Source organism: Homarus americanus, unplaced genomic scaffold (assembly GCF_018991925.1).
Source record: "Homarus americanus isolate GMGI-L3 unplaced genomic scaffold, GMGI_Hamer_2.0 scaffold25827, whole genome shotgun sequence".
In the NCBI taxonomy this organism is placed as follows: Eukaryota; Metazoa; Arthropoda; class Malacostraca; order Decapoda; family Nephropidae; genus Homarus; species Homarus americanus.
In genome coordinates this window covers 7,634,630-7,660,231 of record NW_024738300.1, presented here as the reverse complement: position 1 = coordinate 7,660,231, position 25,602 = coordinate 7,634,630, and the positions used below count along the sequence as shown (strand labels likewise).

Here is a 25,602-nt window from a genome sequence, read left to right as displayed (position 1 = left end):
AGGAGGCAGACATCATGGGGAGGAGGGAGGGAGAAGATAGACATCATGGAGGAGTGAGGAAGAAGATAGACATCATGGAGGAGTGAGGAGGAGGCAGACATCATGGGGAGGAAGTGGGAGGAAGAAGATAGACATCATGGGAGGAGGAGGAAGAAGATAGACATCATGGGAGAGTGAGGGAGGAGGGCAGACATCATGGGAGTGAGGAGGAAGGAGGCAGACATCATGGGAGGAGTGAGGGAGGAGGCAGACATCATGGGAGAGTGAGGGAAGGAAGATAGACAACATGGGAGGAGGAGGAGAAGAGGAGACATCATGGGAGGAGTGAGGAAGGAGGCAGACATCATGGAGGAGGGAGGAAGAAGACACCATGGGAGGAGGAGGAAAGAAGATAGGACATCATGGGAGGAGTGAGGGGAGGAGGCAGACATCATGGGAGGAGGAGGAAGGAGGCAGACATCATGGAGGAGGAGGAGGAAAGAAGAAGAATCATGGGAGGAGTGAGGAAGAAGATAGACATCATGGGGGGAGTGAGGGAGGAGGCAGACATCATGGGGAGAGGAAGGAGGCAGACATCATGGGAGGAGGAGAAGAAGACAGAGATCATGGGAGAGTGAGGAAGAAGATAGACATGGGGGAGGAGGGAGGAGGAGGCAGACACGTGGAGGAGGGAGGAAGGAGGCAGACATCATGGGAGGAGTGAGGAAGGAGGCAGACATCATGGGAGGAGTGAGGAAGAAGATAGACATCATGGGAGGAGGGGAGGAAGAAGATAGACATCATGGGAGAGGAGGAAGGAGGCAGACATCATGGGGAGGAGTGAGGAAGAAGATAGACATCATGGGAGGAGTGAGGGAAGAAGATAGACATCATGGAGGAGTGAGGAGGAGGCAGACATCATGGGAGGAGGGAGGAAGGAGGCAGACATCATGGGAGGAGTGAGGGAGGAGGCAGACATCATGGGAGGAGGTGAGGAAGAAGATAGGACATCATGGAGGAGTGAGGAAGAAGATAGACATCATGGGAGGAGGAGGGAGGAGGCAGACATCAGGGGAGGAGTGAGGAAGAAGATAGACATCATGGGGAGGAGTGAGGAAGAAGACAGACATCATGGGAGGAGGAGGGAGGAGGCAGACATCATGGGAGGAGTGGGAGGAAGAAGATAGACATCATGGGAGGAGTGAGGGAGGAGATAGACATCATGGGAGAGTGAGGGGAAGCAGACATCATGGGAGGAGTGGGAGGAAGGAGGCAGACATCATGGGAGGAGTGAGGAAGGAGGCAGACATCAATGGGAGGAGTGGGGAGGAGGCAGACATCATGGGAGGAGGAGGAAGAAGATGAGACATCATGGGAGGAGTGGGAGAAGCGAGATTGACATCATGGGAGGAGTGAGGGAGGATAGACATCATGGGAGGAGGAGGAAGAAGATAGACATCATGGGAGGAGGAGAAGGAGATAGACACAGGGGAGGAGTGAGGGAGGAGATAGACATCATGGGAGGAGTGAGGAAGGAGATAGACATCATGGGAGGGTGAGAAGGAGGACATCATGGAGAGTGAGGGAGGAGACAGACATCATGGAGAAGGATAGACATCATGGGAGGAGTGAGGAAGGAGATAGACATCATGGGAGGCGTGAGGAAGGAGGCAGACATCATGGGAGGAGTGAGGAAGGATGCAGACATCATGGGAGGAATGAGGAAGGAGACGAGGAGTAGGAGGATTGCGAAAGTGGTATAAGAGAGTTCACTATTGGAGAAAGATTGTGTAACATCTTTCAAGGGAGGTAAAACACTGCAGCGCCTTGAGAATAATATGTTGCCTGGTGAGACTGTTAACCTCGCTCTGATTTAATCTTAAAAGGTTATAGTATAACTAGTTGACTTGTCGCTGCAGAAGTATTTGAGATCATTAGATTCCTTTTAGAATTAATGTGTTTGGGTGTGATGAGTGATGGTACGGTGTTAATAATGACGATAACTGTAATGATAATTTTAAAGGAAAATAATGGTTTTAATGACTAAATTAATCAAATATAACTTTTGCTATTACCGTTCTACCACTCCTACTACTATTACTACTACAAATATTACTACTACTATTACTAATATTAATAATAATAGTAATCCTCGCCAATATAACACAGTGAAGCAGGAATAAAAAATACAGACTCCGTTTATTCAGACGTCAGTGCTCACTAACTGCCCTACCAGATGTTTACTGCAATGGTGCCCCCTCCCCCCTCCCACCACAACAAGACCCCAAAATATCCACTTGCAACATACATCCTCAACATCACACATCGCCAACACCAATGTCTCCACACACACACACACACACACAACACCGCTATATTTCCTGGATCCACACCTTCCTCCCAGCCCCTTCCTTGACTATTTCCTGATCTCCCAAGGTATCGTGTTTAGTCATGTGAATAAGCTAGGGGGCTAATCATCATGTAAACACAATATCCAATAATTTCTAACATACATCATATCAAAAATCTTAAAATTGTGGAATAGTTAGGTAATTAAGTGACGTGATGGCAAGGAATAAGCCGGTATGTTCACGGACAGCTTAGAATGTTGACGGGTTATTCCTAGTTATATCGATCTGCCAGTGTACAATAGCAATATATCACTGTGCATCTGTATTATGAGAAAGAAAAAATATGTAATGTAGGTACAGGTAGTTCAGCATTTATGTTGGTGTTGCAGTTAGATACTGTGTTGTATTATGTGCATCGATGTGGTGGTTATTACTGTATGTACCCAGCAATTATCATGTCTAACTTATAATTAAAACTTGACTATATTTTTGCTACTAAACTATTTTTCTTGACAAGGAATAATATATTGACTGCTGAGTAAATAAAGTATGTAGTATTAATTCATAATTGGATAGTCGTGTTTTATAATGAAGTGCCCTGCATGTGAATCATGCTAAACCCGGACCCATCTACGTTATATAGAATATAATGGTATTCGCTACTTTACACTGCAAGATATTCAGTACCTGTAAATTGTCTTTCATTGGATTCTCAGGGTAGAAAAGATACGTTTAAAGGCGATACAAATGAGAATAATGTCTGTATCTTCAGTAAAATGACTGGGTGTAACCATGGGCCGCGTCTCTCCTTTGAGGAAATAGTGAAAAGTTTTTACAATTATCATTTACGCTGATATAGCCATGTAAACATTTCTCTGATAACTATTGTTATACGGTTTAAATTTTATAAATAAGTCACTCTAAATTTAGTACATTTAAGATTTGTTTATGAAAAACGGTAATGTAGATTTGAACGTTGTGTGGAAATATATCACAGTATGTAAGATGATGCCCGTTGTCAGCTGTGGCGCTCATATTGTTACCACACAGCACTGTTTTATGCTATGTTGAATTTAAACGGTGATAAACCAGACAAATTATCTCATGAAAAGGAAGAGAATGAAAGGAAATAATAATTCTCGAATATTAGGCTCGGGCTGCTTCCTATTAACACCATTCTTTCATAAATAACAAGAGGGTAAAGTATTTCCTTCAAGTATGGTGACTCATCTTCACTCTACATTCTCCCGCCAAATCCACTGGGAGGTCCTGATTGGCTGGAGCTGTGACGTCATATGTTCATCGATACTTGGATACGGAGAAAAATGATTTAAATGACACTGTACAACACTTATAGTAAATATTACCTTCAACATATAATTTATAGTTTAATAATATATATTTTAATGTTTATATTCTTTCAAAATCAAGATGCTGGGATAATCTGAGGATGAGAAGTGTTCCTCCATGTAAAATCCATTGTAGTCACGTGACCCGGTGTTTGGCGCCATCTTTGCCGCATGTTAGTCTGTCTGGCTCCGGAACTCGTAGGGAGAAGGTCAGTAGGTGTGAGTTAAGGGACCTCCTCGTTATTGATTTATTAATCCCCCTTTTTGAAGTTACCGAACTGTTTTAAATGATAAATTGACGTGGTTGTGTTAATTTGTGGCTGGAAAGTTTTGTGAAGGATAGAAAAGAGAGGACATTCCAAGGCCGCGAACTGAATAGCGCGGTAATGACCACGACGTAGTGAGCGCGGCGCATGTTCTTGTTTCTAGTGTTACTTGAGCTGGAAATTGGTGAAGGAGAGTTATATGGGCAGGTTGAAGTGAGTACTGGAGGAGGGCGCGTGGCAGTAACCCGAGTGAAGGGTGACAGTGGTTAGGAGGAGTATGGAGGAGGACATGTTCTTTGTCTTGCGCTCACGTGGGCCGGAGCCGCCATGCGCACCCCCGCACCTCACGGGCGCTACCACCACCACCACCCTGCCCTTATATCCTAGGTCTTGATTAGTCTGAATTTCAAATTATTTTTCTCCTTTCGAAGTGAAGGAGAAATTAGCGGCTTGACCGGCGGTTTGGATACGTCGGTAATGTACGGTAGGATTAGTATGGATTGTATCAATAATAATAATAAAATGTCCTCATGTTGCTTGAACATCTCAATCTGGGTTAATTTTCCATCATAGAGAGAGGGAGTGGGCGAGGTGGTGTATGGGTCGTTCACACTTTAGGATTCTCGCACAAGTGGGCTGCGTAGGTAGAGGCTGTCTGGTGTGGTCTTTTAAAGTGATATATTGTAAAGATTACTTAATGTTATCTTTTTATATCCGTAATTAACAGGGCGAAAGATTTACCACATGTATTAGATTAGTTCAGTGTTCAGGTAGAATACGGAAAATTTAACTATGGATGCATTCATATCATTAACATGACAGCCATCATATGTTACCAGGAGTAAGTCCTGTTAATGTGACTCACTTCCAACAGATGAAACGACCCCACCTGGGATGGGAAGTGAATTAGGGTGGTGATGGCTGTTTCGTAAACCTTTACCTCAATTTATCCTGTTTAGTAAAATTGTTTAGGGTAGTATGCAGTGGACAGTAAAGTGGATTGGGATACCATCTGCATCCTCAGTTAAGTGGATTAGATTAAAGTGACTTAATTTCAGCCGTGTATTACGAAAATTAATTGAGATGGATTTTCAATTAGACGGCTGCAGTCAGTGCATCATAGGTGGAATGTTATCTTAAATCATTTTGGGCAATGTTCTAGAACACTTAAGAAATCAAGATTTTTTATGTTCTTTAGCTGTACATTCTCTAATTTTGTTGAAAATTTACAAGTAAGGTTAGGTTAGGTTGTTGAACTTTTAGATAATTTTTTAACACATAACTACGACAGTATTCACTATAAAACTGAAATTGTGGCGTTTTATAATTCTTTTTTTATGAGTAATCAGCGGCGGTGTAGTCGTCAATAATTACCATTAGGCAAAATTTTCCATTCATGCAACCATGGAATCTTAGGAGTTTTATCTTTGCAATCAATATTTTAGACAATTCTAAGTTTTCTTCTATGACGATTCCCTCACAAATGACCTAAAAATTAACATAAGAAAATAAGGAGTCTGCAATAGGCCGGTTGGCCTGTGCATGGCAGCTCCTGTCGAGAGTTACTACCACTCTCTATCATCCACGAATCTATCCAGCCTCCTTTTGAAACTTTCCAGAGTTCCAGCACTTACTGCAAAGTTGCTAAGCTTGTTCCACTCGTCCACCACCCTATTTGTGAACCAGTTTCTTCCTATCTCCCTCCTAAACCTAAACTTATCCAACTTGAATCCGTTGCTCCGAGTCCTATCCTGCTCGGATATTATAAGAACTTTATCTATATCCCCTAACCTAACTAACCTCATTGGCCACCCCCCGTTATTTGGGGGACGTGGCTATGCTTAGATCGAGTGGGTTGGTTGTAAACATATCTTGCGAAAGTGGTGGCGACAATTGCCTGTATATGATAATAGCAGGAGAATAGAACACATCCAATATCTTCGTTATTTGACATTACGCGTTGTCATAGAAAAATAATGCAACTATTAGTCCTATACACCCCTTGTATATTACAAATGCCCAAGTCCCCAAATGAGATAGTTGTATTTAACTAAAATACCCCAAATTGTTTGCAGCATCCTAAGTAACTCAACCTGATGTTCATTTTGTCAGATTTATGTGCATAATGCCACAAACCTAAAAAAATGGAATGATAATTACCAAAGGCAATCACAATTTGCACTGAACATAAGAACAAGAAAAAAGGAGTCTGCAATAGGCCGGTTGGCCTGTGCATGGCAGCTCCTGTCGAGAGTTACTACCACTTTATCATCCATGAATCTATCCAGCCTCCTTTTGAAACTTTCCAGCATTCCAGCACTTACTACAAAGTTGCTAAGCTTGTTACAGGTACAGCAGCAATGTGAAACGTCCATCAGCCTAATGTGTATGCATGGTGAACAGACTAAGCTATCATAGATATGAAGATGGACTTTCTGACTTGGCTTAACCTAGTTAACCAAACCATTAACAACACAGTCCATCAATATTGCTGCAGTACCTGTATCCAGTGTGATTTTTTACATACAGCTGCTATACCTGTACAGTATTCACTATGTAATTGTTCTTCATTTTGAACCATTATTGGCTCTGGCCTTAATGATGTGCCTACCTACCCCATAGGCTGCCTGGCCATAATATTAAGCCTCTGCTAACTTGGTGGGTGGTTGCTTCATGGCCATTGGGTTTTTAGCTTGTTGAATGGAACCCAAGTCATTACTGCTTTCCATATTATGGTTTTGTTTTTGACAGGTTTGGTTCACCCACCAAAAAACTTACCAGTGTAATAGCAAAATGTAGAATTAAATGGATTCTATTGTGTTGTGGGCAAACAGCCTGTGGTCCAGATAGTTGATAGTTGTTGGCCCTTGTTCACTATTCCTCACATTTTACAATTACCGGGAGACCGACGGTGTCAGCACCTCTCCCGGTGCCTTGGGGTGCGGGTGGTTCTTACTCTGCTGCTGGGGGAAGAGTCGTGCTGCCCGGGTGGTGGTACTCCAACCAGTTTTACCTCTTCCATTATTTTTATAATAAGGTTACCATTAAATATATCTGGCGCCATATGATCTTGGCTTTTGTTGCACTAAGACTGTATGTACTAATTAATCAATCACAACTACCAAGCTAACCTAACTCTTACAGAAAATGTTAGAAAGTTGCCTGGTAATACTTAGGTGTGGGTTAACAATAAACATTAGAAAATTTTCAGGTGGAGAAAAACCTCCTCTTCTCAAGAACATTCCTAACATGATCTAATTGTGTAATTTTGGGTCTTGACCTGTAGCAACAACAGTCCTGGGCCAGGGTTGGTTACTACTGTGCTGATGCTTCCCAATTTTCTTTTGATATTTAAGGTATTACTGTACAGTATTTGGTAATACCCGGTACTTTGTAAGGTAAAGTTATCGTTTCGGTCATCCACCTATTTGGAACACAAAACAAAAACCATCAGAATTTTTTTTCAACCTAACCTAAACGTCTATTGGACTGAAGCAATAAAATATCCTTTTTAAGTGGTGCACCTAAATAATTGTAGAGTTGCCCCCCCCCACACACACACACACACACACACACACACACAGTCACTAATGCAAAGAAAAAGGCTTTGCTGCAGTAGTAGGAATTGGCAATTTTTTAATTTTACTGGTAATGCTTAACAGGAGTGCCTTTAGTACTGGCTAGAAAATTTCTCCTTGGAAGATACTGTACAGGGTAATTCTGCAAACACACTTGATTTAGCTGGTCTTGACTCCCAAAGGTGGGAAGGGCTTTAAGTAGAGGGGAGAATAACCTAACCTGAGCATTGCATTCACCCACTGTGGGGGAGGATAGGCACAGGTGATAGTATTGTCACTATAAAGTTTAAAATACGAGGTAACTAGTATATTGGGTTAGGATAAGTACAAGTAGGTGATTTTGCTCACTTTTAAATGATAAATTATCATTGATCCATCTTGGAAACTCCTATCAGCTGCAAACGGTTTTAAGTATGTACCAGGTACTGCTACATTCTGTAATTTATTCTTCAAATTAACCAAACTAACAACAAATAATACTCTAGGTGTTAAAAACGAGAAAAAATATTGAGGAAATCCTTATAGAGCTAAGGGGGCTCCTATGTCTTAGAGCACTGTTCCTGTGTTACCTCTTTAAATTTGGTTTTTGGTATTGTTGCATTTTCAACCAATAGGTTTTTAACTTCAACCTCAAGCCAGTTCCTGGACCGTCCTCTGCTAATTAAGGTATTCATTCTAGGTTAGGTTGGTTTTCAGTTTGAAATAGCTGGTGCTATTTTGATTGCAAAAATGCTCCCAGCAAAGACTACATCACATAATTAATATTTTAATATATTGTAGGCTAGTAGGGTTCATTTAATGGCAGAGGCTGGTTGTACGGAAAAATCTCGTCACAACGCGGTGGCGAAGAATTGAATGCTTCCCAAGGAACCTAACTTCAGCTGCAGCGAGTACAGTTTCACTGCTGTCAAAAGACATGAGATTTGTCCATATTCTTAATCTCAGTGTAGTTTATTTGGCCCAGAAATTTAAATACGATGCTGTACTATATACATACTTGGTAAGGTTAATGGAAGTGATCTTGGGTATTTGCACACGACTGCCTTATTTGTATACAGTACAGTATACTGTACTACACGACAGTGGCATTACTATGAATGTTATTTGCCAGTGATTACCAGACAATCCAACTGAGTACAGTATAATCTTTGACATGTACAGTATGTGTAAATAATCGACTGCTTCCCTTTATGCTCTTAACAGTTGCTTGTGTTTTGGGTGCAAATAGCCTAAATGTGTTAAGTTGGGTATCAGGTGCAAATAAACAAGGTGTTTGCAACATCAAGGCCAAAAAAGAATACAGTACAAGAAATTACATTTGTATATACAGTATATATTTTTTTGGGTAAAGAAAATTTTTAAATTAAAAATTATTTAAAAATACTTGATTTGGGTGCACTACATTTGTATATTGTAACCCTTTATTTTTGTGAGGTGGGTTTTTTTTACTGTACCATCACTAGTTGTACAAGTTATCACTGAACTTGTGCTACATGTAGATAATGACTATACCATCTGTGTAACTACAAATACCCCTGTATACTGTAAGCTTATGATAAACATGAACCAACCTTCTCTAGTTTAAAGCAGTAAGATATTGAGGTCTAGCCATTGAATTATGTACATTGATTCAAGTCTTTGGTAGATCACTTGTATTGACATCACAATACAGAATTGATTTGGTGTACAGAAATGTCTTTCTGAAAAAATTTTTGGTTAATGAAACCAAAATTTCCATCTTAGAACACAGGAAAAATGACTACAGTGTACAGAAATGTCTTTCTGAAAAATTTTTTGGTTAATGAAACCAAAATTTCCATCTTAGAACACAGGAAAAATGACTACAGTATACAGGTATCATTTAGTACAGGTACCTTTTTTAGTTGCACTTAGAGTTGTGCAACTGAACCATCAGCTTGAGGACATTTCTCCATACAAGATAAATATAGTACTTTGTTACCTCATGAGTATGACAAAAGGTGTGATGAGAACGGGTTTGTTTATATAGAAGATATTGGCAACAAGTTTAAAAGGTAACGTTGGTTGGTTTAATTCATTTTATGAATACTTAAATAATGTATGGTGGCAGTATCTGGCACTTCAGGAGTTTTAAGTTGTTTCAAGGTCTGGGAATATTCGTCCAAAAATTTAACCAACCTAACAAGCTAAAATAATTACTTCCATAAATAGTATTCTTGTTTGACAGGAGCTATCAAACTGTCCCACATGTAAACAAAGTACACAATCCTTCACTAATAAGTTTACAGGGGCTCGTCAGATGTTGTGTAGTGTGGCAGCGCTGTTTTATTTACATTTGACAAAAGGAAACTCACACTAGTAAACATATTATGGAATCAAATTTAAACCATATTAAAACAAATATCTTGGATAATACTGTATGTGGAAAATTTATGACGAGCCCCTGTAAATGCCTTAGTGAAGGGGTGTGCTGTGGCAATGAAGCTCGGATCTCCTGGCCATAGGCGAGCGTCCAGGATGGAAAACTTGGGGGTAAAAAAATAAGTACCTGTAGATTATAATAATAAAAAAAATTGTCCACTCTTGTCCTTGTGAGGTAAAGAAGCATTTCACCATCTTAGGAGGAATGTCCTCATATTGGTAGTTGAGGCTAGCAACTGTTGTCAGCTATTCCCCTTTTTTCTCTACAAGGGATTATTATTATTTTATCCTGTATAAGTCTACAACTTTATAATGAATCAAGCATGTTGTGCTAGGGCCACTACCTAGGCTTCTGTGCCTTTGGACTTTTATCAATGACAAAATTACTAAAATGTTTTTAGCGGGAAATAATCTTTATATTGGCAGTGCTCAGTAAACCACATTATTGTATTTGATCTGCTAACCTCTTCCTTACCTAAAACCTTCCTGTTCCTCTCTGATTGGTGGGTGGAAGGTTGTAAACAACGATACCACTGGTTAATGGTACAGTATTTCTGCTTTAGTGAATAGTTCAACACTTGGATGCTGTATAAGATGACTGGAAAGGTAGCCCCTACCATTAACCTTTCCTCACAGTAGCAATATAACAATGTCAGTTGACTTTTTGAATATTAAACATTGTTGTCTGTTGTATAATTTAGGTTTCCCAATTTACTTTTCAGAATTTGACCAACTAGAATAAAAGAAAATGGCAGATCCAGAGAAGGGAACAGAGGCAACGCCAGCGCCAACTCAGGAGGAGGAGAATATGTCTGAAGATGAGGTGGAAGTTGACGAGGATGAAGAGGGAGGTGGTGAGCGCAAGGAGCTGGTAGACAAACTGATGAAGGATCCCCAGGTGCTGGCTGCCCTACAGACCAAACTCCGTCGCTTCCTTGGCACTCCCTCGGGTTATATTAGTGTAAGATGCAGGGGCAGAGAAATGATTTAATCAGTTAGATTAAATCATTAATTGATTTATAATTTTAGCAAAACAATGCTATTAGCTTTGCTCCATGCCTAGCTGCACGGGGGTAGAACACGCATATTGAGCTGGATATAGCAATGGATCCATCATCAAATGATTATCTTTTAACGTGTAGTATTGGGGAAAATTAATTTTTTGTAAAATGCTTGAATTTTGCAGATAGATTACTAACTTAACCACAAAACTAGTAGCAGCACTAATTAACAGTGAAATACCTTTTATATTTACAATATGCATTAATGATTATTTAATAACAAAAGTAACCACAAAGCCAGTATTAGCAATTAATTTACAAAGAAATTTAACTTTTGGGAGTATTTTGTCAGATTTTGAAGTGTGATAAAAGCATTTCTCATCCTCTGGATAGCAGAAACTTTTTGATAATATTCTGCTAATTAGATACCTCAGTTTAACCATACCTTATTGTCTACCTTAAATACCAATTGCATTTATGTGTTGTGATTCCTCACATCACAAGTGATGTAAGTGTTGTATCAAGCCTATTCTCTCCAAGACTGGACATTGGAATGTATCCTGCTGCAACAGTGGTGGTGTTTCCATTGGTCTTGAGTTCTGGGGGAAGTGTTCAGTGGTAAATATTTATGAAAGCAGATAATGTGAACGAGGATAATCTAATCTAACTTTAGTGATCCAAGATTGTTAGGTCATGTTCGTTCATGTTGTATGTTGCTCTTGACTATTTACTGTTGTGGCCTCCCAAGAGAACTCCAGACTAGAGAAAGTCCACTATTATTGTGTCCTCAATATTGTCAACCCCTCCATGTGGTACCTCTTTAATTTTATTTGTGGTCTAATTGTCTTTAAAAAGAAATCCTGGATTAATTGTACTGCATTATGATTAAAAATATTTGGTGACCTACAAGTTGAAAGTTGCTGAATTTGTCAAATTTTCACCTTAAAAGCATGAAAAATTTTACTGGTTGTTATTCTAGATGGTTTGGCAAGTTACATATGTGGCAAAATGAAGAAAAACAAATCATTATTCTATTTAGTTGCCAACAAGATAAAGTAACCTCTTTTTTTCTCTTATTACATTGTAGGCTTTACTAATAAACAAGGTGCAGGGTTTAATAACTTTTTTTTTCATATATGAAACTAACTTAGGACTGACAGCCACAATTTATATAATTGGGAGAAATATAAAAAAGGTTGATTGTATACTAGTGTGAGAGTTTAAATGGTAAATATCAAATAGGTTATGGCTGTACTATTTTTCTCAAAAAATTCAGTGTGTCCGGGAGTCATGGAGCAGGTAATCCTCTCCACAGGGGAGATACGGGTGCAAGGCCTAATCCTCTTGGTACACAGGCATGGCTTCAGCTGTTACTCTAACCCAGTTTTCAACTTACTGCTGCACCTTACATCATGGCTAATGCTGTCATAGTTTTATGATGGAGCACTGGGTTATTAGGCTATATGAAAATTGGGTGGCAATATTTTTGGGCTTCATTATTAAATTAATTTGTTCCACTTACATGCTAGTTGTATTATTTTTTGTTACATCACATTATTGGCTGATGGTTTATTTTGATATGGAGGTATGGTTGAGTACATTAATACTGACTAATTAGTTTGGTTTGGTCAAGTACATAACATTAATATGTAAATAATTTAGTGCATTTGAAGTCATATTTGAATACTTGTTTCAATAAAGCTGATTAATTGGCCATCATTGTGATTATAAAATGGTCTTGTCTGAATAGGTCATGTGAAATTGCTTTTTTCTTTCAGTCTCTGCCCACAATTGTTAAGAGACGTATAAAGGCATTAAAAAAGCTCCAACTCCAGTACACAGACTTAGAGGCAGAATTTTACCAAGAAGTTCATGCTTTAGAGGTAAGTTGTCGGAGGATCCATTAAACCCTGTGTCATGGTCTGACCTTCATAACACTATCCCTGGTCATGGTGCTGTCTATAGGTAAATCCAGGGGCCCCAAGCCATCATATGTTTTGTGTACAGTATCTAAATAGGATTTTTTAATTGTTTTATGACTCGATGTGCAAAGCATACTGTATAGTTTACTGGCCATGGCACTATAAATATTTACTAGTCGGTATTTAAAGTAGTAGATTTGAGTATATTGGCGAACAATGTGTAGTGTGACCCATTGTGTTTATCACTCACAAAGGTTATGAAAAAGTCTTATGTTGGGCATCTTGCTTAGAAGTTTGCTTCATGATTTTTCAGGAAACTAAAAATAATAAGACTTGTTTCTTGCTTTAACATTCATCCATCACAGTTGTTCGGTAGTTTATGGTGTTAAGTTACTTATAAAACCACTGTTTTCCATGAAAATCTCCCTTTATTTCCTTTGTTGTTAAAATTGGGCTGAATTAAGATAGTTTTGTTGGCAGTGCTGTACACAAGTTCTTTGCTTAGTTGATGGACATTGTTTGAGTGAGGATCGGTCTTTTATTTCTCTTATACAAAACAAATTCACATTTGTTATCTTTGTCAAATTAGTTGTACAACCAGTTCTGAGAGCATGAAGCCCATGACTATTACAATTTGTTACTGTACAGTAAATACATTACCCACTTTATTGTCTTAAACTAGTCATGATTACTGGTTCCTAAAATTTACACATCCATGTTTTAACTGTCATGACCATTGTGTACAGTCCCCATCACTAGTGCATTTACAAGGGCTAGTCAGGCTGTGTGCAATGTGGCAGCGCTGTTTGATTACATTCGACAGAAGGAACCTCGTAAGAGTAAACATATTCGGAATCAAAGCAAAAGAATATTAAAACTAATATCACAATGTAATGATTTGTGGAATGTTTATATGGCGAACCCCTGTAAATACACTAGTGAAGGGGACTGTACATGTCAGTACTGTGCAGTATTACTTTACAACACTTACCTACCTTTCTCCCACCTGTGTTGTAACATCCCATCTCTTGCTTTCAAACTATTTTTACTGATGCTTCTTAAAATGTCCAAAATACTGAACAATTTATAATAGTACAATCATATACCAACAGTACCTTGCCCTAGTTACCTCTATGCATGATTTAGTGATCCAGTTAAAAGTGGACCGGATTCTATACCTTTCTCTTTTTTTTAGCCTTGTGCAGGACATAGAGTACGTACAAATATATGCAGGTAGATCGTGTGCACTACTTATGTCCACAGGCTAATACTTCCTTCACCGTGCACTTGCAGGTTAAGTACGACAAGATGCACCAGAGCTTGTATGAGAAGCGAAGACTAGTAGTGAACTCTGAGCATGAACCAAATGATGAGGAATGTGACTTCCCTTCTGATGATGAGGAGGAAGAAGATAAGGGCCTTAGTAAAGACATGGAAGAAAAGGCAAAAATAGATGAGAAGGAAGAATCAAAGTGAGTTTTTATATGTATACTTTGATGTTTCGTGTATATCAAGTTCTGCACCAAGAATGACAAGTACACAACCAATGTCACTCAACTAATCCATACAAATCTTCTAGGGTGCACGACTTTGATGAAAACACCAAAGGCATTCCGGAGTTCTGGCTGACTATCTTCAAAAATGTTGACTTGCTTGCGGAGATGGTTCAAGACTACGATGAACCAATCTTGAAGCATTTAACAGATATCCAGCTGAAGTTCCATGATCAACCAATGGGCTTTACCCTAGAGTTTCATTTCAAGGAAAACGATTACTTCACAAACAAGGTTTTAACAAAGTATTATGAAATGAAATGTGTTCCAGATAAGGAAGATCCCTTTGGCTTTGAGGGACCAGAAATCTTTAAATGCAAGGTATGTTGAGCAAGCCATTGTTCCTTAAATATATTTACTTTGTATCTGAAGGAATGGTTGACTAAGGGAATGTTTCTGCCCATCCTCTACAGTGCAAGAGGAAAAAGTTTGAAAGAATATACAGTATATCTCTACCCATTACCCAATGTTGGTTTTGTTTCACTACATTATTTTTAAGTAGATTTGTCCAATGCTCAAACTTGTTTGTTCACTTGTACATTTCTGTAGATCTGTTTTGTTTACGCCTTTTGACCAGTTGTGGCTGTACCATCTTTTCGGTGGGGGTAACTTTAAGCCCTATGAATTCCCTTATTTTTTACATTTTGAACAATAATTATAATTTATACACTAGTTTTGTTTCAAATACTGTACCCATTCTCTAATTATTGCCTTGTATATGCTTGGTGTGAACTAATGTTGTACTGTATCTTCTATTAACCAAAGAGAACTAGAAATATGTTCTTGGTAAAGTTTACTTTTTGCTGTGGTACCAATCAGTGGTAGGAATCTAGAGTAATGCAGGTGAGTTTTAAGCCTTTTTTTTTACCCCACATTCTTGACTTGTGACTAATGGTTATCTTTTGTTACTTTTGTCCATTGACTGTTACCTCAATTCATACCAGTTTCATTTGAACAATTTTAAGAATGTGTGAAGTTTGGTGTCCCTTACCTATATTTTAAGATCATTCTTATTTATATATTTTTATTGTTTATTAAATGCATGGACACCTTAAATAGGCAACATTGTCTTGCACCATATGTGAGAGCACAGTTTGACTGGAAGCTTGTTATCAGTATTCTAAATTAAAGGCACTACCCTGACTTCAGAATGACTGATACCCTATCCATTGTTGTGAAATTATTCCCCTGCCTCTGTATGTGTGTGCAATATATAATTGTTGTTCCTAAGGCAGTTACTTATGTTTTGATCATTTGCTCATTACATGTTCTTAAATGTTAACTGCATGATATTTCATTATTATTATTTTCAGGGATGCACCATAGACTGGAAGAAGGGCAAGAACGTAACGGTTAAGACAATCAAGAAGAAGCAGAAACATAAATCTCGAGGAGCAGTTAGGACAATAACTAAGACTGTACAGAATGATTCCTTTTTCAACTTCTTCAACCCCCCACCTGGTAAGTGTGGAAAGGTATTGTTTGGCAGTGTTGTGGTTATATGTCTAATGATGCCATGGTTCAGTATTACCATGATGGAGGTTTAAGAGATTGACAAGGTAATGGAGAGCATTGCTCATTTAATTAATGATACAGAATGAAAATGGCATCTGCGGTTTTCTGCCGATATATTGGTGGGGGGGGGGGAGATTGAGCTTAAATTTATGTATGAATTATGAAATGTGTACAGGTAAACCTGTACTGTATATGTTGGGGGAAAAACAATTATGGGCGATAAACTTTGAGCTCCATTTCTTATGCACAAGTAACCAAGAAGAAACCGGACTAGTTCATTAGATGACCACAAGGCGGCAGTCAGGTAAATGACCTCGGCTGACAAATGAAGTTATTGATGTGTTCCATGTGACAGGATGATGAATATCATTAACGCAAATTAATCTTAGATTGGGACATTGTAACTAGAGGTTTACCTGTACTGGTAGATTGAGATTTTGAACTAAGGTAGTGGTTAATTAAGAAAGTTATGGGCTACAGGTTTTATAGTAGTAACACAATGTCATACATGTTGGGCCAGATGCATAAAGGATTATTTTGAATGGTTTACTTATAATCTAACTACATTCTGACATTATTCAGTTCCTGAGGATCCCGACGAAGAGATGGATGATGATACCCAAGCCTTGTTGACAGCAGACTTTGAGATTGGCCACTACATTCGTGAAAGAATTGTTCCCCGAGCAATTTTGTTCTATACCGGTGAAGCTTTGGACGATGAAGACTTTGAGGAAGAGGAGGGAGAAGAAGGTGAGAAACCTTAAATTGCTTTGGTGACTAATTTTCTCAGATGTGGCACAACTCGGCTTAGTACAGTAATTTATGGTAGTGTCACAAGTATAAGTAACAAAGGTGGATACTGTACTGGGTGTAGCATTCCCAGGACATTAATTTCCAAAGTTCTTCAACATCCTGTTGATGGTTAAAATGAGTTCTGAAACAGTCTCATCAGTTATCTACTGTTTACCCCCTCATCCACTGGTGTTTGGGGTGGCTCAAGGGGGACTGGTCGAAGATAAGTATGAAACAAAGGGTTAGAAGTAGAAATACTTGATATGCAATGTATGATATACTTAGAAGGTTCACATGCCTTCATAATGAATTAAAATTATAAAAGACCCTGTACAAGCAATGTATACATAATTCAGAAGTAATTTAATTGGCTATACCTAACCTGGTTATTAATTCGTACTAAGTCGGACATTTCATATTCTAGTTAAAACTCAAATCTTCATCAATTGAGTTTTCAAATGTCATGAGGTAAGAGTCTTGCATTTATGAAAACTTTAATGAGACAGTATAGTAGTAAGAAAAGTGGGGGGGGGGTGTTGATTTTGCTTGCAACTGCTTTGTGCGTTTGCTGAACAGGGCTTGTAAGAGTAGAACAGTGTTATGATCTTGATGTGTTCATATCTCTTGTCCAGAAGAGTGAGGGAGCAAGTTTTATCCAGGAGCTCTTCTGTCTGTTTCTGTAAGGGAATAAATTATTTGGAAGTTGTATTTTACAAATTAGATAGTTGCTTTACTGGTAATTCTATTGTTACTTAGATTGAGAAATGGCTCTACAGTACACCACCAGTAGTATAATGTGGTAATTATTATACCCTGTGTTTTCATTGCTATGTCAAGTGGCCTAATTAATTATCACTGGACAGTACACCAAAAGCCCTGTTGCTAAAATAAAAGTACTGTACCCAAAAATGCTGAGTAACTTTGTAGTTTGATACAAATGTAGGTCAATGGGGCATTGTAAAGATTGAAGCACATATAGTATAGGGAACATGAGAGAACCTTGCAGTCATGTACAGGTGAAGGATTGAAGTGCCTCTAGTAGTCAGTTTGCTAAAGAACAAGAAAGACCTTATGTACAAGGTAGTCAAGTAGTGAAAAATGAAGGATTAAAGCATATTTGAAATGTGAGAAAGTAAGGGTAACAGACATGCTAGTTGGGTGGGCAGAGCAAGATATTTTGGGCTAATGAGGCCCAAGTTTAAGTGAACGCAGTCTCCCTGTTTTCATTACTTGGTGAATATATGGGAAGTGGTGAGCAAAGTTATTGTCAAGTAGGATAGCTAGTTTAGCAATCACATAGAGGGGCTGCTTCCAGTTGTGTACCTAGATGTGTTGGTTTACAGCTCCCCAGCACCAGGAATATCCAATAGAAAATGAAGTGTTTAGGTTAGGTGCAATGTTGGTGTTCTGTGGAACATACAGTATCTAGATTTTTACACAAATGAGTGATTGTGCTCATTGTCACATTGCAAAGCCATATGCTAAGTATTGCAAAGAAGAGCTCATTCAGATGCCAGAGTATTTTCCCCCAAATATGAGACTAAAGAATTAAACCTGAAGGTCCTGAAGAAATTCCTATGGAAGAGCAACATCAAGGAGAGGCTTCTGAATCATTTCCCAAAAGACAGTGAATGCTTTTAAGTAAAGAACCAGAGTTTAAATGCAGTTTCGGAAGAGCCTGTAAACTGGAATATGATGTGTGAAAGAATTCTCGGAGCATACTTTTATTTTGTGAACTATTGGGAGGAGGCTTCTGTTGACCTTGCCATCACTGGTAGGATAATGAGGCTGGCTTAAGACTTAAAAGATTAATACTTATCCTTGACCGAGAGTGCATGTAGTGTTCTCTCGGAGGATAGGAGTGTTTAGAAAAATGGTGAAAAATTTTTCTCCAAGATCCTAAACATCAAATGAAAGTGTAGGTGTTTGTAGGTCTGCTTTCTCAGCTCCCTAATGAAAATATCACTATTTACCTAAAATATTAATGTGCTAATACATTCAAGACTTATTTCAGGCAGTTAAAATCAATTGTTACCAATAATTTTACCAAATGGTTAATGATTATTATCCTGACATTATAAAGTTGCCTTGTGTGCAATGGGGGAAGTGGAATTGGGATCTTCAGAATACAATAACAAAAATAATAAGAGAAACTTGTGATTTAGATAAAAGACAAGATCTCAAGTTGAATGGTATTTTCACTTACTATTTTGGGGATGGATAGTTGGCTTCTCTCCTTCAAATGGCTTGAGAGGTGTTCATTTTGCCCTTACAGTGTGTGTTAGTTTAAATTTCTTATCTATTAGAAATAAGCTTCAAATACTTCTTAGTTTTTTGATAGGTGATTAATTTTAGTAAATGATTTAGTGTGGTTTACAAAGTGTTTGTTTTGGACAATTCATTTTCAAGCAGCATGTGGCTAAATTGCCTTTGTTGAATGAATCTGTCAGGTATTTAGTAAACGTGACATTTTCTTGGCCTTCTGTGAGTAGTCTTTACTCTGCTGTGGGGAGGGAGTGTCTTCTCATATAGTACTTTCTAGCCTCCAACTAAAACCTAATAAGAAGGCTGGAAAAGGTGGTAAATTATAGCTTAAAAAATTAACATTCAGTATCAGAAAAATAAGCAGTCCATTAGGGGTTTCCTTGTCACCACATGGCGGTTCATGTGAAATAGACCCAGTAATGAATAGACAGTGCTATATACCATGTCTTACCTCCCTCATTTGAAAAGTGAATATATATACAGTATTTGTATTTTTATTGCTGAAACTTGAGGCTGGGCTGATCACTCCCCATCTGTCTTTATCCTTGCAATTGACTTCGTTACACCCAATATACTGGGATCACTTGTACTTGGCATAGATATAGAGGATAATACAGTAATGTGCCATAGATTATTTAAGATCAGAACAGAAATGGCTGACTGGCAGAGTACATTTATTTATGCAATAATGTTCTTGTATTTTTTATAATACCAAATAAAGTATTGCTCTGTGTCTGATGCTGTATCCAAGTCTACTCTTTTGAGAAAGGATTATATTGGCATTGATAAAATTGGAAATACATTGCCTGTAAAGTACCTAGTAGGTGTAGTTTACATATGAATCAGTTGCTTTAATTTTTAAGTAGGTCAAATGGCCATTGGGAGGTTTTACTTTGGTTTGTGTATAATACAAGAGTGTGGTCACTCATTTTATTTGTTTATTTCGCTTTTTTCCATGCCGCTCATGACAGCTGATAACTTGCCTCCAATTGGTAAATTTTTGTCTATCCCCATCCTGTAACCTGATTATTGTCTGTATTTGTTGTTATTCAGCAGGTGCCACCTGCCAGAGCTGTACTGATAAATACTTTCATATACAGTCACTTGGCCAAACAAAGGAAGTGTGAGCAGCTCCAAAAAAGCATCCCTTCTTCATTGTCTTCTCGTCCCCCCTCCTCCCTGAACTGTCTTACTGATGCCAGATTAATGTAAAATTTGGGATTTAAAGGGTGTAGTATCCAGTAGAGTTTTTGTCAAATTACAAGTGACCCTTTATACCCGGCTGATGTTGTTATACTACAGCAAGACTGAAAATTCTTGACCTTAAACACACACACAATTCAGTGGGGAAAGTTTCTGCATTGTGAATCTGTTGTATAGCAACATTCATAGAAGGGTGTTCAGGATTTGCTCGGTTTTTATTTTAAAATTTAAATTGGCTGTTGTTCCGATTCAGCTTATCAACTTTTGAACCTTGCCAGCCATCTATAGTGATGAAAATTTATAGGGAAATTATATTACACAACAGTTATTCCCTATTTATGATGTGGTTAAGTTCATGAAAAAAAAACGTCACGGGTCGAAATATCATAAATTGGGATTATTGTAACGTTTCAGTGGGATATGTTCCCATCCAGTCCGAGACCCACATGTAAAAAAACAAAAAAAACCATACTATACCTACAACACACATCGCCACATTAAGAAGCCGCCTGGTCGTCATTGTATGTCCCCTTCGAGGCTAAAGAGACTCTTAAAGGCGGTGTGGAGATGTTGAGGAGTCTCATGCCGCTTTACAATGTCAAGCCTCGCCTCAAGGTACACGGTTTTCCTTGGTGCCTTGGACTTTCTAGACGATTGCAAAGTTATGCTGTTGACTATGTCAAACAAATAAAATGATAACGTTATTGCGGCCAACACTGTTAGCATCGTGTTCACAACCGGGGCAAAGGGCTAAGTTAAAAAAAATGCATAAATCACTTCATGGTCCCCAAAACAGAGGACAAGGTGAACGTTAGTCATGTTCACTCACTGAGGTTAAAAAAAAAAAACTTTTGACGCCAATACTGACCAATGTATACAGTTATCATTGAGTTACACACTGGCGGCCATGTGTGATCACCGTGGAAGATAGCTTAGCACTGTATTGCACAGATGTGCGTCCACAGTGGCCGGATGATGACCATCGTTCATGCATATTGTTTGCATTGTAAATATGGGGTGGTCTTGATACATAACCATCGCTAAAACAAAATATTGTAGATATGGAGATCATAAATCAGGGGATACCCGTGTAAGGAAGTATGGGGATGGCTTTTAATATTGGTCCTCTATGCCTCGCTTGACACTAAAGTACCTATCATTTATTGGTGGGAATGCAGTCACTTGTCTGGTACATTTGGTTGAATCTTGACATGCTGGGTTGGAGCAGCTGTATAGTACAAAATGTGGACTGAAGGAATACTGAAGACTTGTTTTACATTCTTATTAATATAATGAGGTACTGTACATAGTTATGTTAATCCTCCTGATCCTCCCCCCTTAAATTTGTCCTCATCGATTCTATGGTTTTGTCTTACTGTACTGTTTGTTGTCCTGCACAGGTATCCAATTACTATCCACTTGTGGGGTTGGTGGGTTTTCTAGATTCAGAACAGGTTGTCTTGAAGGCCACCAGGTCATGTGTGCTCCTTATAGTGATGAACAAGTAATATAATTATCTCCCTTAATTCTTGGACATTTACAGGTTGACAACCCTTTATCCGAAATTCCAAAAACCGAAAAAAAAAATTGTGGAGCCATTTTTATTATTATTATTATTATTAGCCCACCCGGGCACAGGTCACTGACCCACATTGGGGCCTGGGGGGTGAAAATGTAATAGTAATAATGATGATAATACAGTAATAATAATAATTCATAGTAAATAAAAATTTTAATAAAAAATACTCAAAAATAAAAGAGTAACAATAATACCGTAATAATAAAATAATAATAAGGAAATACAAGAATGAAAAAAGATCAAAAGTGAGAAACACGACCTAGACCTATGAATTATTATATTTTAGCCCCCAGGCCCCAATGTGGATCAGTGACCTGTGCCTGGGTGGGCTGATCCCTGTAAAAAAAAACTAACCATTCTGAAAACCGAAAAATTCCAAAAACCGAAATGCATCTGGTCCCAAGGATATTGGATAAGGGATTGTCAACCTGTATAATGTTTACTTTGGTTGGGGCTTCTCTATCTACATACAAAAGAAAATCCCCAAATTTGAATGGGTTCAAGGTTTGTGGTTTAGGTGGCAAGAGACCACACAGCTGCCATTGGGTAATATGGCCAACCCATACATCTGGAAAATGGCCATAAAACATCAAAGATGAAGTGGCTTTCTTGACCTGGTCTCTGAATTGTGAAAAATCCTTAGCCTTGAATTTCTAAGTCCATTTAAACTTTGACAGATAATGTTACTTTATTTTTGGAATGAATAACTACCCCTCATAAATTATATATTACAGTGAATGTCTCCCCATTTTATCTCGAGTGAGAATCAATGAATTGTTATTGATATCTCATCCCTGTATTGTTTGTTATGGGTGGCATCTAGCCTGCTGCTTACCAGGATGATGTCCATCTTTTATTGACTTATTTCTTTTTTAACTTGTATCCTTTGAAAGGTTTCAAAATATACATTTCTAAGCATGAGCCACCCCACTGAGAACTGGTATAGAGACGTGACAGGTTCATATTAAAACTGAACTGAAGCCAATGTGTTTAACTGAGCGTTTCACATTGTCGTTCAAAGGAGCTTCCAGCAGGTGAAATCTTGGTGGTGGGCAGTGTGATTATATATATATGTATCACAAGTTTTGTTTTTGTGATATTTCAAAGCGAAACCTATCCCTCTCCCTTGACCCCATATTATACAATATGTATACTGAATAAGCCAATTAACTTTGCATCTAACTTGGGTATCAGTATTAGCCAGATTTGGGGATATTCTGGAAAAAAACATGGTACATAGTTTTGTATATATATATATATATATATATATATATATATATATATATATATATATATATATATATATATATAATCATTTTATATTGCAGCTTTGTACAATATTTTTATTGGTATTAATTTAGTTGTGGGTGGTATGTTAGTGTTATCATTTGAAGGTTTGTTGTTCCTCTGTAGTGAGAATCAGAAGTACTAGTTTAACGTGTTAAAAAGTTTGTGTTGACATGCCAAAAATTGTTATATTCACAGGGTCAATAATCAGTTCAGTGTAGCACCATAGCATCACCCAGAAGTTCAGGTATACTAACAAGAGACTAACTTATTTTTTGGAGAGTGAGAGTTTCATAGATAATATTTGTAATAGATGTTGGTTCTTTGCATGTTTGCAGATGGTCACTTAAAAGCTTGAATATAAACCTGATAGTTATATAGATGCTTTGCTGTAATTGTAGTGGTGTGAAGAAAGATGCATGGGTATGGTCTTTTGTGAAATATGATTGACCCAATCCTGGTGGAACATGGAAGTTGGTTAATTTTGAGCAAATTTTTTGAAAATATAGGAACCTGTCGACTGCTCGTGGCTTCTTTCTGTATCCAACACACTGCCTCCTCTGTCCAGTAGGGTGATATTGAGCAGTTTTATCAAAGCATTCCTATATTTGCACAGTGCATCACATGGCTCCATACTAACCCATCTTGTTCACATATTCCTTCACTATCCTTCCACCTTGTCATCTCAATACCCACCCTTCCCTTTGTCACTCATGTACCTGTACACTTCATTATCCTATTTTCATGTGGCTTAAAATCATTAACAAGATTTGTAGTAAAATCAACCTCTTGCCTGCTGAACTGGGAGTGGATCATGGGATTTCACTGGGCTAAACCTTGACTCACACGGGTAAATTACCTGCAAAAGTTGGAAGGAAAGTTCTAGCATAACGTTTTAGTTGCTTAAATGCTGCACACTGCCTTCTGATACTGACCAGAGATTGCTGCAGCAAGTAGGTCGTTTAAAACTTTTGCTGAACATTTTGATATACCATGTATGAGACCGACCTAGTGCTTCTTAGTCTTAATATTTATGGTAGTTTTGAACAACAAACCTTTACGTGATTATATTTCATGATATATCCAGTTGAGTGATGTTAATTTTCAGTACATTTTAAGGAATTCAGATGCAATTAAAGAAAATGTCTGAATTTATTTTAAGGAGAGGAAGGTGATGATGAAGAGGAGGAAGACGATCCCGATTACGATCCAACGAAAGACAAGGCAGCTAAAGGTCAGCCAGCAGAATGTAAGCAGCAGTGACCTAATGGTAGAATATAGGACTTTCTCCAATGACCTGAAGAAGCAACATCTGGGGCCTTGCCAAGCAACATCCGTGGTGGCACAAAGAAATATATAGTTTTTAATAATTTCTCTGTTTTAAATCTATTGGATTGTCTACCCACTGCTAATACTCTCGGCCAACTTGGGATTTGTCAGAAGATAAAACTGACTCATCTTACACATGAGTATGGTGTGGATTATCATGCCAGTTAGTAATGGGATTGTTTATCCTATTGCTAAGTGTTCTTGCAGAACTTCAGGTTTGTGTAGGAAGATGAAACTGGTTTGTCACCCGATATGCAAAATTTCATTATGCTATATTGTGGTGAAAAGGTGTCCCCCAGAGTTGCTGAATACCCCCGTGTAACTAGCAAATCTTTCTTGAGTATGGGCAATTATTTGTTATAGATCTGTTTAATTCCATGTAATGAAGAATTGATGTTTATTCCAAAGAATATTGTTAGGCAACTAAAGCAGAAAAGTATGTTGGCACCTACAAATAAGTTGTCCATTCTTTGAGGATAGTAATGAAGTTGTTGGGACAAACCTACCAATTGTCTCCCAATTCTGTTGGACCTGCATGGTAGGTTCTTAAGGTTCATCCATGATGGTACTCGAAAAAGTTCTCTTAATTGTGATATAATGCATATAAAAATATTTCTTTGCACGGTTCTGTAATCATTTCAAAATTAGATTTCTCTTAGGTTAATTAGGAATTATTTTTTACCAGTGTTACTGCATTAATCAGAGCTTTAACAATGAATTTGATGGCTATTTTGTTGCACGGAAGTCCTCGTGGGTCTCCATGGAGATTTTTTTTGGACATTTATAAATATTTGGTTTCCATGGGACATTACTTTTTTGAAAGGTTGATGAGGGTGTTGCATTTTCTTATTGTAGAAGATCGGTAGCGAAGTTTAATGAAGATCTCCATTTTACATGCCTGTTATGAAATTGCCTGATATAAACTATGGATACATGGTGTAACCAGTATGCTTGGTAAATCATTGTAATAGCTTTGTTACCACTACTGCTAATATATATATATGCTCCTTTTTCAAAATATGTTTCTGTACCCTACCTTTGCTGTGTGTTTTGTAATAAGTGTTGTGTACACAACTTGTCGTAAATTTCCGTGCATTTACCTTTACTTGGCCCTTGCCGATACATAATCAAAGTCCTTCATTTGTTGAAAATCCCCTTATTGTAATTTCAGTCACATCTAATAAACAATCCCAGTTCGTTTGCATTGCTGTGTACTCTGACTGAGGTTTGCCC

At 38.1% G+C, this 25,602-nt stretch overlaps 1 protein-coding gene across 4 annotated transcripts; it reads left to right on the top strand.

Moving 5' to 3' along the window:
* The first annotated feature begins 3,818 nt into the window (after positions 1 to 3,818).
* LOC121873811 (nucleosome assembly protein 1-like 1) lies at positions 3,819 to 25,387 on the top strand. Of its 4 annotated transcripts, none has more exons than XM_042377516.1 (9): positions 3,819 to 3,888; positions 10,646 to 10,884; positions 12,703 to 12,807; positions 14,140 to 14,318; positions 14,426 to 14,720; positions 15,713 to 15,860; positions 16,497 to 16,664; positions 19,943 to 19,963; positions 24,203 to 25,387. In XM_042377516.1, exons 2-9 carry the CDS (start codon positions 10,672 to 10,674, stop codon positions 24,301 to 24,303), a joined length of 1,230 nt encoding a protein of 409 aa, XP_042233450.1. In that variant the 5' UTR covers positions 3,819 to 3,888; positions 10,646 to 10,671; the 3' UTR covers positions 24,304 to 25,387. The 4 variants fall into 4 exon arrangements, with proteins under 4 accessions (XP_042233450.1, XP_042233451.1, XP_042233453.1 ...); XM_042377517.1 differs by having other exon boundaries at positions 3,878 to 3,898; XM_042377519.1 differs by lacking the exons at positions 3,819 to 3,888; positions 19,943 to 19,963 and adding an exon at positions 23,239 to 23,287.
* Positions 25,388 to 25,602: the final 215 nt, after the last annotated feature.

Coding starts and splice junctions, on each gene's coding strand:
- LOC121873811 (XM_042377516.1), top strand. CDS start 10,672: ATGGCAGATCCAGAGAAGGGAACAGAGGCAACGCCAGCGCCAACTCAG. Junction 10,885..12,702: donor CTCCCTCGGGTTATATTAGT/GTAAGATGCAGG, acceptor TTTTTCTTTCAG/TCTCTGCCCACAATTGTTAA. Junction 16,665..19,942: donor GGAAGAGGAGGGAGAAGAAG/GTGAGAAACCTT, acceptor CGCTCATGACAG/CTGATAACTTGCCTCCAATT.